This window comes from Anabrus simplex, chromosome 1, assembly GCF_040414725.1.
Source record: "Anabrus simplex isolate iqAnaSimp1 chromosome 1, ASM4041472v1, whole genome shotgun sequence".
NCBI lineage: Eukaryota > Metazoa > Arthropoda > Insecta > Orthoptera > Tettigoniidae > Anabrus > Anabrus simplex.
Genome location: NC_090265.1, coordinates 284,115,494 through 284,129,162, shown reverse-complemented (window position 1 = coordinate 284,129,162; position 13,669 = coordinate 284,115,494). Strand labels below are relative to the sequence as shown.

The 13,669-nt window shown below is 39.5% G+C and overlaps 1 protein-coding gene across 1 annotated transcript in view; it reads left to right on the top strand.

The window, feature by feature from the left end:
- Slik (Sterile20-like kinase) overlaps positions 1–13,669 on the top strand; it is a 733,683-nt gene that overhangs the window by 321,601 nt on the left and 398,413 nt on the right. The window contains exon 8 of the mRNA XM_067159768.2: positions 6,406–6,490. Coding sequence (XP_067015869.2) covers positions 6,406–6,490 — 85 coding nt within the window. The remainder of the gene's footprint in view (positions 1–6,405; positions 6,491–13,669) is intronic.

Here is a 13,669-nt window from a genome sequence, read left to right as displayed (position 1 = left end):
CTCTATATAACACTAACTCAGAGGGAAAAAATAGAAGGGATCTGACACATCAAGAAATGAAGTTGTCGGGGGAGGAGAAAGAAAAAGGCTACGAAGGGCGTGAAAATGAAAAACTCTTAGGCCTCTTTTTATCTCTATAATATCCGACTCGTTGGCTGAACGGTCAGCAAACTGGCCTTCAGTTCAGTGGGTCCCAGGTTTGATTCCCGACTGGGTCAAGGATTTTAACCTTAATTGGTTAATTCCTACGGCACGGGGGCTAGGTGTATGTGTTGTCTTCATCATCATTTCATCCTCATCACGACACACAGGTTTACGAGAGTCAAATAGAAAGACCTGCACCTGGCGAGCTGAACCCGTCCTGGGATATCCTGGCACTAAAAGCCATACGACATTTCACTATCTCTATAATTATTTGGGTCCAAGCTAAAAGTTTTTCCTTAGTTTCTATTGTCCAGCTGTGTGAATGTACAGTAGTGTGCTGCCCTTGGTTCAAGGGATCCTGGGTTAAACTCCTAGTCTGGCTTGGGATTTGAACCATGACAAGTTAATTTCTTTGGCTGAGAACTAGGTGATTTTGCTCTTCGTGTTACATCATCCCTGCTTCACACATTACTCTATCTTCTTGCATGCATACATAGATGCTATTAGTATCACGTGACAGATGCCACTCAACCTCATCAGAAGGCCTGCCGTATACGGGTTGCACCAACTTACAACAGCTACATGAACTGCTATGAGAATGGGAAGTTTCTCCTCTACCAATGTTGGAAATAACAAATCCTCACAGTCTTAGTTGAGGTTGCAGATGTGAAGATGTCTATGTTTCCTGCGAGTTTAATTTCTCCGCACATCTGTTTATTTGAAAAGCAACATTTCTCCTTATGATTACATATTTTTAGTGCGAACTTGCAGGCTTCAGTCACTGCACTGCAGTTATCTATTCATGAAATTATGACCTTTTTATGACTGTAAAGACTTCATCTTGTAACCAGCCCATAATTGCTTATAATATTGAAAGGAAAAAGCTTACAAGCAAGTTACTTTAGTGTTGTACTTTAAATTGAATCTCGTGGTCATAAGCCTAAGTGGAACTGATTTAGATTATACTGTACTCATCTAGCCGAGCTACAGTGTTAGTTCTTAGTGCCTTAAACTTTGACTCTTTTTATTTGTGGTAGTCATTGAGAGTGATGGTATTAAGTACAGTATAGTACAATACTTGCTCAGTATTAGATAGTACAAGTTTAGAGGTGAGAGACGTGAGTACGTTATCTGCACTTGCACAGTGGTTTTTCTTGATGATCAAATGTAATTTGTGAGGTGAAATTAAAATGTTAAGACATAGAAAGGGAAGGGCAGAGGCTGGGGTAGGGCTCTTTATCAGGAATACCATTGCCCGCAACATAGTTTCTGTTAGGCACGTAAATGAGCGAATGATGTGGGTAGATTTGTCAGTTGGAGGAATCAGGGCTAGAATTGTCTTCGTGTATTCACCGTGTGAAGGTGCAGAGGAGGATGAAGTTGACAAGTTTTATGAAGCATTGACTGACATCGTGGTCAGGGTCAACAGCAAGGATAGAATAGTGCTAATGGGCGATTTCAATGCGAGAGTTGGAAATAGAACTGAAGGATACGAAAGGGTGATTGGTAAATGTGGGGAAGATATGGAAGCTAATAGGAATGGGAAGTGTTTGCTGGACTTCTGTGCTAGTATAGGTTTAGCAGTTACGAATACATTCTTCAAGCATAAGGGTATTCACTGCTACACATGGGAGGCTAGGGGTACCAGATCCATAATAGACTATATCTTAACCGACTTCGAATTCAGGAAGTCTGTTAGGAATGTAAGAGTTTTCCAGGGATTTTTTGATGATACAGACCACTATCTGATCTGTAGTGAACTAAGTATCTCTAGGCCTAGGGTAGAGAAAGTGAAATCTGTCTGCAAACGAATAAGGATAGAAAATCTCCATGACGAGGAAATTATACAGAAGTACATGGATATGATTAGTGAGAAGTTTCAAACAGTAGACAGTAAGCAGGTTCAGGATATAGAAAGTGAATGGGTGGCAGACAGGGATGCTGTAGTAGAAACAGCCAGGGAATGCCTAGGAACAACTGTGTGTGAAGATGGGAAAAGGCGAACATCTTGGTGGAATGATGAAGTGAGAGCAGCTTGTAAATGTAAAAAGAAGGCTTATCAGAAATGGCTCCAAACAAGGACTGTGGCAGAAAGGGATTTGTATGTAGATGAAAGAAACAGTGCGAAACAAATAGTTGTTGAATCCAAAAAGAAGTCATGGGAAGATTTTGGTAATAACCTTGAGAGGCCAGGTCAAGCAGCAGGGAAACCTTTCTGGACTGTAATAAAGAATCTTAGGAAGGGAGGGAAAAAGGAAATGAACAGAGTTTTGAGTAATTCAGGTGAACTCTTAATAGATCCCAGGCAATTACTGAAGAGGTGGAGGGAATATTTTGAATATCATCTCAAAGTAAAAGGAAAACATCCTGGTGGTGTTGCGAACAGCCAGGCTCGTGGGGAGGAGGAAAACGATGTTGGTGAAATTACACTTGAGGAAGTGGAAAGGATTGTAAATAAACTCCATTGTCGTAAAGCAGCATGAATAGATGAAATTAGACCTGAAATGGTGAAGTATAGTGGGAAGGTAGGAATGAAATGGCTTCATAGAGTAGTAAGATTAGCATGGAGTGTTGGTAAGGTACCTTCAGGTTGGACAAGAGCAGTAATTGCACCTATCTATAAGCAAGGGAACAGGAAGGATTGCAACAACTATCGAGGTATCTCATTGATTGGTATACCAGGCAAAGTATTCACTGGCATCTTGGAAGGTAGGGTGCGATCAGTCGTTGAGAGGAAGTTGGATGAAAACCAGTGTGGTTTCAGACCACAGAGAGGCTGTCAGGATCAGATTTTCAGTATGCGCCAGGTAATTGAAAAATGCTACGAGAGGAATAGGCAGTTGTGTTTATGTTTCATAGATCTAGAAAAAGCATATGACAGGGTACCGAGGGAAAAGATGTTCGCCATACTGGGGGACTATGGAATTAAAAGTAGATTATTAAAATCATTCAAAGGCATTTATGTTGACAATTGGGCTTCAGTAAGAATTGATGGTAGAATGAGTTCTTGGTTCAGGGTACTTTCAGGGGTTAGACAAGGCTGTAATCCTTCACCTTTGCTGTTCGTAGTTTACATGGATCATCTACTGAAAGGTATAAAATGGTGGCGAGGGATTCAGTTAGGTACAAATGTAGTAAGCAGTTTGGCCTATGCTGATGACTTGGTCTTGATGGCAGATTGTGCCGAAAGCCTGCAGTCTAATATCTTGGAACTTGAAAATAGGTGTAATGAGTATGGTATGAAAATTAGCCTCTTGAAGACTAAATTGGTCAGTAGGTAAGAAATTCAACAGAATTGAATATCAGGTTGGTGATACAAAGCTAGAACAGGTCAATAATTTCAAGTATTTAGGTTGTGTGTTCTCCCAGGATGGTAATATAGTAAGTGAGATTGAATGAAGGTGTCATAAAGCTAATGCAGTGAGCTCGCAGTTACGTTCAACAGTATTCTGTAAGAAGGAAGTGAGCTCCCAGACGAAACTATCCTTACATCGGTCTGTTTTCAGACCAACTTTGCTTTACGGGGGCGAAAGCTGGGTGGACTCAGGATATCTTATTCATAAGTTAGAAGTAAGAGACATGAAAGTAGCAAGAATGATTGCTGGTACAAACAGGTGGGAACAATGGCAGGAGGGTACTCGGAATGAGGAGATAAATTTAGGAATGAACTCAATGGATGAAGGTGTATGCATAAACCGGCTTCAGTGGTGGGGTCATGTGAAGCGAATGGAGGAAGATAGGTTACCTAGGAGAATAATGGACTGTTATGGAGGGTAAGAGAAGTAGAGGTAGACCAAGACGATGATGATTAGACTCAGTTTCCGATGATTTAAAGATAAGAGGTAAAGAACTAAATGAGGCCACAACACTAGTTGCAAATCGAGGATTGTGGCGACGTTTAGTAAATTCACGGAGGCTTGCAGACTGAACGCTGAAATGCATAAGTCTATAATGATAATGAATGAATGATAAAATATGAGTTTGTTGGGAAAAGCTGTTTTCACATGTACTTTATTATGCCAGACATTAGCCTGCTAAATCTTCATACTGCATTTTCACAGTCGTGACTTCCTGTCGAAGTCATCTTACTTATTTATTTGTGCTAATATTTTAAATTTATTTGTAGAAGTCATTATTTTCCAATTAATGAAATTGGAATACTAATTGAATTGAATACTAATTAAATTGTACAAGACTTTCTTGTTAGGACTTGCAATGCTTTTACATAACCTTATTGAAATATTGTATACAATGGGGGATTTGTAATTAGCAACATTTGGAATGGTCATTGATTAGTGGTTACCCTGCATCTTTGGTTGATGAAGTGAAAAGGAACTGTACCACATATAAACTCTATCTCTGAATACGTGATCATTGATGCTTCGGTATAACGGGGATCTCAGATGAGGTTCTCATCATTGGCTGTGTAAGCCACATAGCTCTGCCTGATATATTAAAAGCTTGCGTTTCTGTGAATAATAAGTGTAAATGTAATAGAGCTTTTAATATTTTGTGATTTTATTTAATTTAACCCTAGAAGTACTGAGTGTTTTTCCCTATAAATGCCAGGTCATTTACTTATGCATTGCATATTTATTCCTTAAATAAATTTAAGCACGCTTAGATCCAGCCCTGCGGTGTAGGGGTAGCATGCCTGCCTCTTACCCGGCGGTCCCGGGTTCGATTTCCGGCCAGGTCAGGGATTTTTACCTGCATCTGAGGGCTGGTTCGAGGTTCACTCAGCCTATGTGATTACAACTGAGGAGCTATCTGACGGTGAGAAGGCGGCCCCGGTCTAGAAAGCCAAGAATAACGGCCGAGAGGATCCGTCGTGCTGACTACACAACACCTCGTAATCTGCAGGCCCTCAGGCTGAGCAGCGGTCGAATGGTAGGCCATGGCCCTTCGGGGCTGTTGCGTCGTGGGGTTTGGTTAGATGAGAAAAGTTAGACATGCAGCAGACCATATTACTCCGAAAGCTTTATTAACATGCTCATATAAGTATTAGATAATTTACTTACTTATCTGGTGATTATCAGGTGATGAAAATTTTGGAAAACTGAATAAGTTTTGTTTTTCCATATTTTGAAGTTCACCATTAATGATAAAACACTCGATTTTAAAAATCACTATATACAAAAAATGCAAAATTTCTTATTGTTTAAAAAAATATTAAATTCTCAAAGGTAAACACAGAAACAAAAACAAATTAAAAGTTATGAGCTACACACTGTTTTGCCAGCCACCGAGCTCTACTCGGAGTCATTCTTGGGGAGTTTTTTTTCTGCCAAGCCTCATAGGTCTCCAGAAGTGCTGCATCTCACAATCACACTTCAAAAGAAACAATATAAAAATAAAATAATTGTTTGAAAGATAACGAAAGGTATTCACAGAAACTAATGGCAACAGCGAGCAAGCACGAAGTTGCATAGCAGCTGGGACCACAAGGGGATGGGGATAGGGTAACTGACTTTATGCCTACCCTGACCTTGACTGTGTAATTTGCGGTTAGTGAGGAATATGTCATAAAAGTCTCGATGCTTTGTCTTCAATGTCTTACTTAGCGAGCGTTCGAAGTGGAAGCTGACGGAACCATCAGAACGTTCCTCATCGCCAGATATTTCAATCCAGGCTTGTGTCTAGATCATACTTTCGTATGTGTGTACACCTGTTATGTTATGTGACCATCTCAGACTGATTTTAATGGTTTCATCAGATTCCGCTTCGAACACTAATGCTGTACCGTGTCCGGTGAGCCATCTGGTGACGAATGAACGTACCACTTCCATTTCTATTATAACGTCTAAATTCAAACCTCATTGTTTGAGAAGCCTTTCTCGTGAACAGTCAAGATTTTCTTCTGAAGACGCAAAGCAAAGTTCTCTGCAAAACGTGAAGAATTCACCTTATTTTCTTGACACGGCATAAGCCCCAAATCTTATATCATATCTATAAGTACGAGCCATGAAAGCATCAATGGCAACGACATTATAGCTGATTAGGTGAATGCATGTACTATGCATCGTGCATGCAACATTGGCATTCTGGTAATATATTGTGTCACAAGCACGATGTTTGGCAGTTGCAGGGTTAATACTATGTTTAACGTTTTGCCCCTTTTTCAGTGTCATTGCTTGACTGAGGTGGTGCCATCCCTTGTTGACATACTTCATCACAGTTCATCAGACATTACTTCAATCATGTACAGTGAGAGATATTTTGCCATTTCTAGCCTTGAATTTTATTTTCTTATTGCTTCAGGAGCATCGCACTTCCCAGCTGCCCTTGGACCTGGAAACTGGCGAAGATGATTCTTCGTCTGTGAAGAGTGACTATGATATGAAAAGTAAGCATTGTAAATCATCCTTTTGATGTGGGTTAATTTCATTCTTGAGAGTTTTGTGAGACCATTTGGAGTGAGTTATAATGGTGGTGATTGTTATTTAAAGGAGCAAAACATATGGAATTGCCAGCCGTGATGTGACTTTCTATATGCTGTGAATATACTGTTTTACTTTAAAAATTTCTCATCCTATATTATATATTTTTAAAAAACATTAAATATCAAAGATTGAAAAATAGATTCGTGGGTGAAAGATATGCAGATGATAAACGTTTCATGCAGTGGTGCATGCATGTATCTTGTATAAGGCCACTTCAGTTGCTCAGTTTTGTGCGGCTCATATGAGCAGCTGTATAATCATGCTGTGAAAGGCAGGGTGGACAACACACCAAATCATTTGAGTTGCTCAACTTGGCAGTTAGATCATGGCAGAAGCAGAGGCCACATGAAAAGACTCATACATGACAGATTGATTTTACTCAACCCTGAGAGTCTCTTGGGAGGGAGGACCCTTAGATTAAATCAAACTGACTCAATATTGACACTTTCTTGGCAACCATCTAGACATGAGGCAGCTTCAAGGCTTTCTGATTATCTGCCACAATCAAATTGACAATCTTAATGTTGATGTAGTGCTAGCAGAGAAGCAGGATGGAATACTAAACACTGGCAATATAGGTAATTTTTTTTTTTTTCTCAGAGCAGATAATTACTGTGCCTAGGTGTGGAGAACTGCAATTCTCTACAATTCCTGTCACTTTCCAGAACACACATCCCTAACTTGTAGCTTGGAAGGGCATGGTAGCCAAGTGGCTTCTCACTGGTTCGATTCATGGTTTAACGCATGTGAGATTTTTGAAATGAAAAGTTGGATCCCTTTGGTTTGGAATCCACATAAAACTGAAGGTTCTGTGGCTATTACCAGGACATCAAAAGCCACATAAAACTACATGTTTCCTTGTTTGTGGTGTGATGGTCTTGAGAGCTACCTATTGCAAATAATCATCATTTGTCACTGGTTGTTATATGAAGGTCATTTAATTTACAGAGGTTTTCTGAAGAAATTCTGTGGTTCCATATGCTATCTGCCTGGTTTTGTTGCCAGGAGAGCTCTTTGATTCCAGGTTTGATTGTATCAGTGTGTATGTCCAGACTTGAACTTATTTCATGCCACAAGCAAGTAGAATATTGTTTTGATGCAATGATATTGCAATTGTTTCTTTCTGTTGTCTGTATCATCAAACAAATGATGTTTTGTTCGAATCCAATGGTTTCCTCAAGAAGCGTGCAAATGTTCATTTTTGTGAGGGTTAAAGAGTTGGAGCTTTGTGGTAATTATCACACACTGACTGTATCCCTTGTTGTGTAACTTTTTCTCCGACCTAGTTGTTGGATGTAATTATAGAAAACATACCATGAGTCACCAAATTTAATTTAAAATTATTGAGATGGTCCACAATACAGTATATATTGTAACCTTTCGTGGTATCAGTACATCAATAGACCATAATATTCCTGCAACATGACGTTAAAAATGGAGCACCTTGGATGAGGCCTTCGACCGGGCGCGGCGCCGAAGACCCCTTCTCCCCTACTAGCGTTACAAGGCACTAGCTGAGCCGGTAGAGACATACGGGTCGCAGTCGTCCTTACTGGGCAGTAATCTAATAATTTACAGTAGGGGAATCATAATAATGAGAGGAATACTATTTACCTATGAAATGAGAAGAATGAATTGCGTTTCTTTTTTTTTAAAAAAATTTAATGCCTGAGAAAACACGTAGATAATTTATACATGGATATGCCACCATATTAAACCTATAAATTAGACACCGTAAATTTCCTTGAGTGTGTAACTGTCCTCTCTAGTCCTTTCCCTAGAATTGCAATTCACTCTTAAGATATTCAAACACATTATGCACTAGTACCGTTGTACGCAGAAATAATTGGATGATGGCGTATCTTGTATTACTCGCCTTATTTACATTATTACACTATATATTCAAATACCAAGTCGTCGTCCTATTGGCGAGAATTAACCTTAGCTATCGAATGAACCAGGTGAGACGTATTTGATATATGAGCTTGTCTAAAATATCTGAAAGTCGTCTCACTTATTAGAAAGAAAAACACCTATCTCGCTATCTCATGAAATAAACAAATAATGCACATCGTATGTTCCAATGGGATGTCACTTAAATATATATATATATATACACACGAATTGGACATTGTACAACGATGGTCCCTAAGCAGATCATATTTAGCGAAACAGAAAACAACACACTATTCAAATACATATCACACCTGTGGACAGAAGACAATAGATACACTCGACATTCACAATATAAATCACGGACCGGGGCATCCGCCCGTAGCTGGTGGCAGCAGTATAACTGCCTCTGGTGCTGATGAGACATGAACTCATGTCCCGTGACAATTGTGAAGTGTGACTTCCACTCTGAAAATCCCTAGTCGTTTTAATTACATAAAGAAATGGGGGAATTCTCTCATTTATTGGAATTGTAGGTCTAACCAACGGTGTTTATTTCTGACTGGTTGCATGTAATATCGATGCCGGAGAGAAGGAGAACAAGCCTTCTAACACTAAGTTTCTCTCACAGCGGCGATAGTATTTCACAACCCTCCTTACCTGGCCGGACTTTAAATCTCACCGGCCAGCTGTTTACACTGTCCTCACCCTGCGCTTTCACTTTCAACACAAGGGAACTCGGTCCCGTTATCTAGCCACCTCGGCATTTCGCTTTAAAATATCATTATTCCTTGGATGCCACACGCATCAATTAAACACATCGGCTTGCATCTAGCCTACTTTATACCATTAGCACGGGATAAACAACCTTGCGCATACTTTGCTTATATTTCATCAACACCGCATTCAATCTGTTCCTTATCAGCTAGAGTAGCTCGATCTCACTTCTCGGCATGACCAATACACGCATATTGTGGAAGAAAGAAAGGCCCTAGCATTCGGGACAAAGTATGCTAACACTCACGTTCTAAATAAATTCACACATTATCACACTTCACTTGTCATATCGAGGTTTCTTCTTCACCATACTTAATTTATATAAGGGGATGACCTAACACATTACGTGAAGCATCTACTACAGAAAACCTTGAAATTTCTAGATGACTCATATTAGTCGTATCATTTATCAATGGTACATGGAATGATTTTCAAGAATATTAAAGAATCCCTTTTAATTCCCATAGTGCTCCACGGTAAATCAAATCTAGGGTCTTAAATTATCATGCATGAATTCCCATATTAAATAAAGAAATACGGTCCCCGACCGTGAAGAAACATAAACACTAGCCCTATCAATAACTACTACCATCCCTTTGAGAACAACAAAATCCTACCCTACATTTCTAAAGAATCTGCATGCATTAAATATTTACATTTTTACAGGAAATAGACTTTCAAATATTTTCACAATACTCATCTGCCTGGATCACCCCACAGCTCACCCAAGAAGGCACATCTAGTCGTTTAGTCGTCCATTACGACTGCATCAGCAACCTGGAGTCCGGTGTTCGGCTGCCGCTGGGTCGATGGCATGATGTCTTGACTCGCCGTACACAGTAGGAAGTCCTTGAGGTTCCACGGCGTCTTGATTTTGATTCTCTTCTTCCTCGGAGACTGATGTCACTGGCACACCACAATGAGGGAATCTGACTTAATTATAATTGTGATAATTGGCAACACATTATAATTTTCTATGATCAGAAAGACTCATAGGCTCGAGTCCTCTAACCAAGCACCAGTAATGTTTGTAGCCCGTTGCTTTCCCTAGTGGCTGTCTATTCTACTATCGGCAGTTTAGGCCCTAATTATCACGTTCGCACTTTCACTGTTATTAGAAGTCCCAAAGCTACCCTTACGAACGTCGTTTGACCTTGCCTAATTCAGCACTAGTTTATATGGGAGTACAGATTAGCTACTACGTCTGGGATTTTTTTTTTTTTACCGATAATGCCCTGAGTTTACGCGTCGCCACTGAGCCGCACTTTCTCCTTCACCTGATCATTCATCATTATATGGTTACTGGATCTCCCATGTTATTTCTTCGGCAGTTAATACACTCGTGAATTTACTTACACGATTTCACAGCCTACTAGCGTTTGATTTACGTTCTCTTTACTCGTATATTCATACACATAAGCACTCTGCATATCATATGACCGTCATGGTTAGGGTTAAATACCGCACTCTGTTAGTATCAATAAACCTTCACTTCACTGTTACATAATCATATCACTGATAGAACTTCAGCTACATAAACACTATTCAAATGATTATTGACTGGTCACACTTTGTAGCACTGAAGCAAAGAATACTGAAGAGTCACTCACATTAGGTACCATCTCACTATGCCACTGGCAGAATAGAACAAGATGCTTGCCTCAGTTCGCACCCTCTTTTATCATGAAACGTGTCAGACTCGAGAGAGAGGGTAAGACTCCTCCTACCTGCAGAAATCGGTCCGGTGGCACATAGTTTCCAGGATCAATCAATGCATCAAATTAAAGCTCAATTGCGCGAGTTTCTACTGATCGATTGTCATTTTGATCGCTTCACGCATTTTGCTTTAATCTCGAAAGCGTCCTTTGATATTCCAGTGAGGGAGGGGCTTGTGGTTTGGCGGTTCTTTGGCTTCGGTCTCCCCGACAGCTTTCTCCAGATGGTGAACACCTGTGGGATGTCCGTAAACTGCATAGATTATCCCATTAGAATCATGTAAAGGACTTCTTGGTGTCAAAATTTTCTATAAAATTCGCCACTTTTAATGAACCTTGAGTCATGAAAATCTGCCTTGTAGTATGCGAGTTATGTTAATTTCTCTCCCGAAAACAATTGAAGACAGGTTTCTGGCGGCGGTGTTTCCGCGGGAAAAGGCGCGAAAAGGTGATATTTGCCAACGTTGGGTACGACCTCCGTGACCTACTTCCTGTGGGAGTGTTTCTTTCTCTGTCGCGCCTGAGTGAGAGCGCTTCTGGCCGGAGGCGAAAATATGTCTCGGTACAGTACTTACGCGCAAAGAGAGTTTGGTGCGTGGGGCTGACAGCTCGCCACTCGCACCCCGTGGAGGGTGAACGTGCGCTGACTTGGGCGCTAATTAACGTATGAAAGCGCGGAAAACGGCATATTTGAGCGGCGGAATGCCACAATATAGTCTTGATGATGTGATGAACGGTCACAATATGCTGGAGTTAAGTATTTGAAATATTGACGGATAACTTACGAATGGTGGAATAGAAAGTTTTACTTAGATGTGATGGGAGAGTTGTATGATTTTGCAGAATGATTAAATCAAATTAAAGAGTAACATGTAGCAAAGGGGTATATGCATGCTAAGACTGATGAAAGAAAGGCAATAGATGAAACATGAGCAGTCCTCAGGAATGCATTGAGTAGGGCTGCTGTTCAAACAATAAAAGACAAGATCGGATAAGAATCAGTTATTAACTTATGAAATAACAAGAGTTCAGTGATGAATAATGTTATTGGTTTTTACAACTACTTTAGCAGTTTTTGGAGATGACTTCATTGATGGCCAGCAGAAGTACAAGAATGTGAAAGTAAAGAGGTCAAAGACATGTATACATGAATAAAGAATTATGTAACAGAAGATGCAATGTGAGAATAGCTAAAAGATAAGTAGATAGCTAGATAGATAGATGGATAATTTACCATCAGCATCCTTATTACAGGTTATATAACGTGAGAAGTGAAATCAGATGACAGGTTGAAAGAACTTAATGTAACATAACCACTAAACATGGACAGTGCATCAAAAAGCTAAGGATGAACAGAACAGAAGCCATACCAACAAACATTTAATTTTAAACCCTAAACAAAGTCAGAACATCATACAATAATTCAGAACATACGTGCATATAACCTTGACATCTACATAGATCAAAACCTATGTGGAATGTTCATCTCTATATTCAATTCTTTTACATGCAGTATTCACATTTGTTAACAGCATTAGTCCTATTTTTAGACCCCAGACTCAAGGAGATAGCCCCACACCACATTAGGAGAGATGTAGAATAAATCCATGCTCTCACCCAATTGGGAACATGCATGATCCAGGGTTTTAATTAAAAATATGCTAATCTGATTCAAAATTTCATGCAGAATTCAAAAATGTGATCAGAATGTACAAATAATAACTCCAAACATGATAAAAATCTAAATCAATATACGGAACTGTCACGTGACGCAAGTACGTGATCTCATTGGTCTGACGTCATCGTACAGGTTGACTGAATTAGCAGACGAAATAACACATAGTGTGCTGTGAGAAGCAGGATACACTTAGTGTATTTCTACTTTATGTTAGTGTCTGGTATGGTTAAATTTGAGGTCTATACATTGGATAATAATCTGAGTGGTATATTTTAGACTTAAAATGAATCCTGCACAGACAGTGAGGCAGAAAACTTAGAAATGGTGTAGAGTTCCGTTGTGCAATAGCACATCGCATACCATCCCAAACAAATTGTTTATAAATGTTCCAAAGACGACAAAACTAGGGAGAAATGGATTTTGGCGAGCCGGAGAAATGCTGGTGATATATCGGAAAAGTCTACAGTTTATTTTTTTGAAGATTTTAACGTAAGATGAATTTGTTTGAATTTTCAATCACTTTTACATGTCAGCTGTTCTAGTGGTAAAACTTTAAACTTTAATGTATGATGCTTTATTTAAATGCTTCAATTACATCTTGGAATATGAAAGTAATAAACAGTGCATTAATTAATGCTGATTATTAAAGTATTCTTCAAACCTAACCTATGTTTTGGGTGATCCATGTCAAGATAATAAATCAAAGGGGCTATGAACCATTTTGACAGCCACTTCGTTCCCATTTCTAGGCCTTTCCTGTCTCATCGTCGCCTAAGACCTATATGTGACGGTGTGACGCAAAAAAAAAAAAAAAAAAAAAAAAAAAAAAAAAAAAAAAAAAAAAAAAAAGAAGAAGAAAATTCACACCACCAAAAGACATTCCTGCATTGAACGACTAAAATGTCACCAGGACACTTTTCTTGCCTGACATGCTCAGCTTGTTAAAAGCCAAATGTAATTAATGTTATTGGCTTTACGCCCCGCTAACTACTTCTACGGTTTTCGGAGACGCCGTTGTG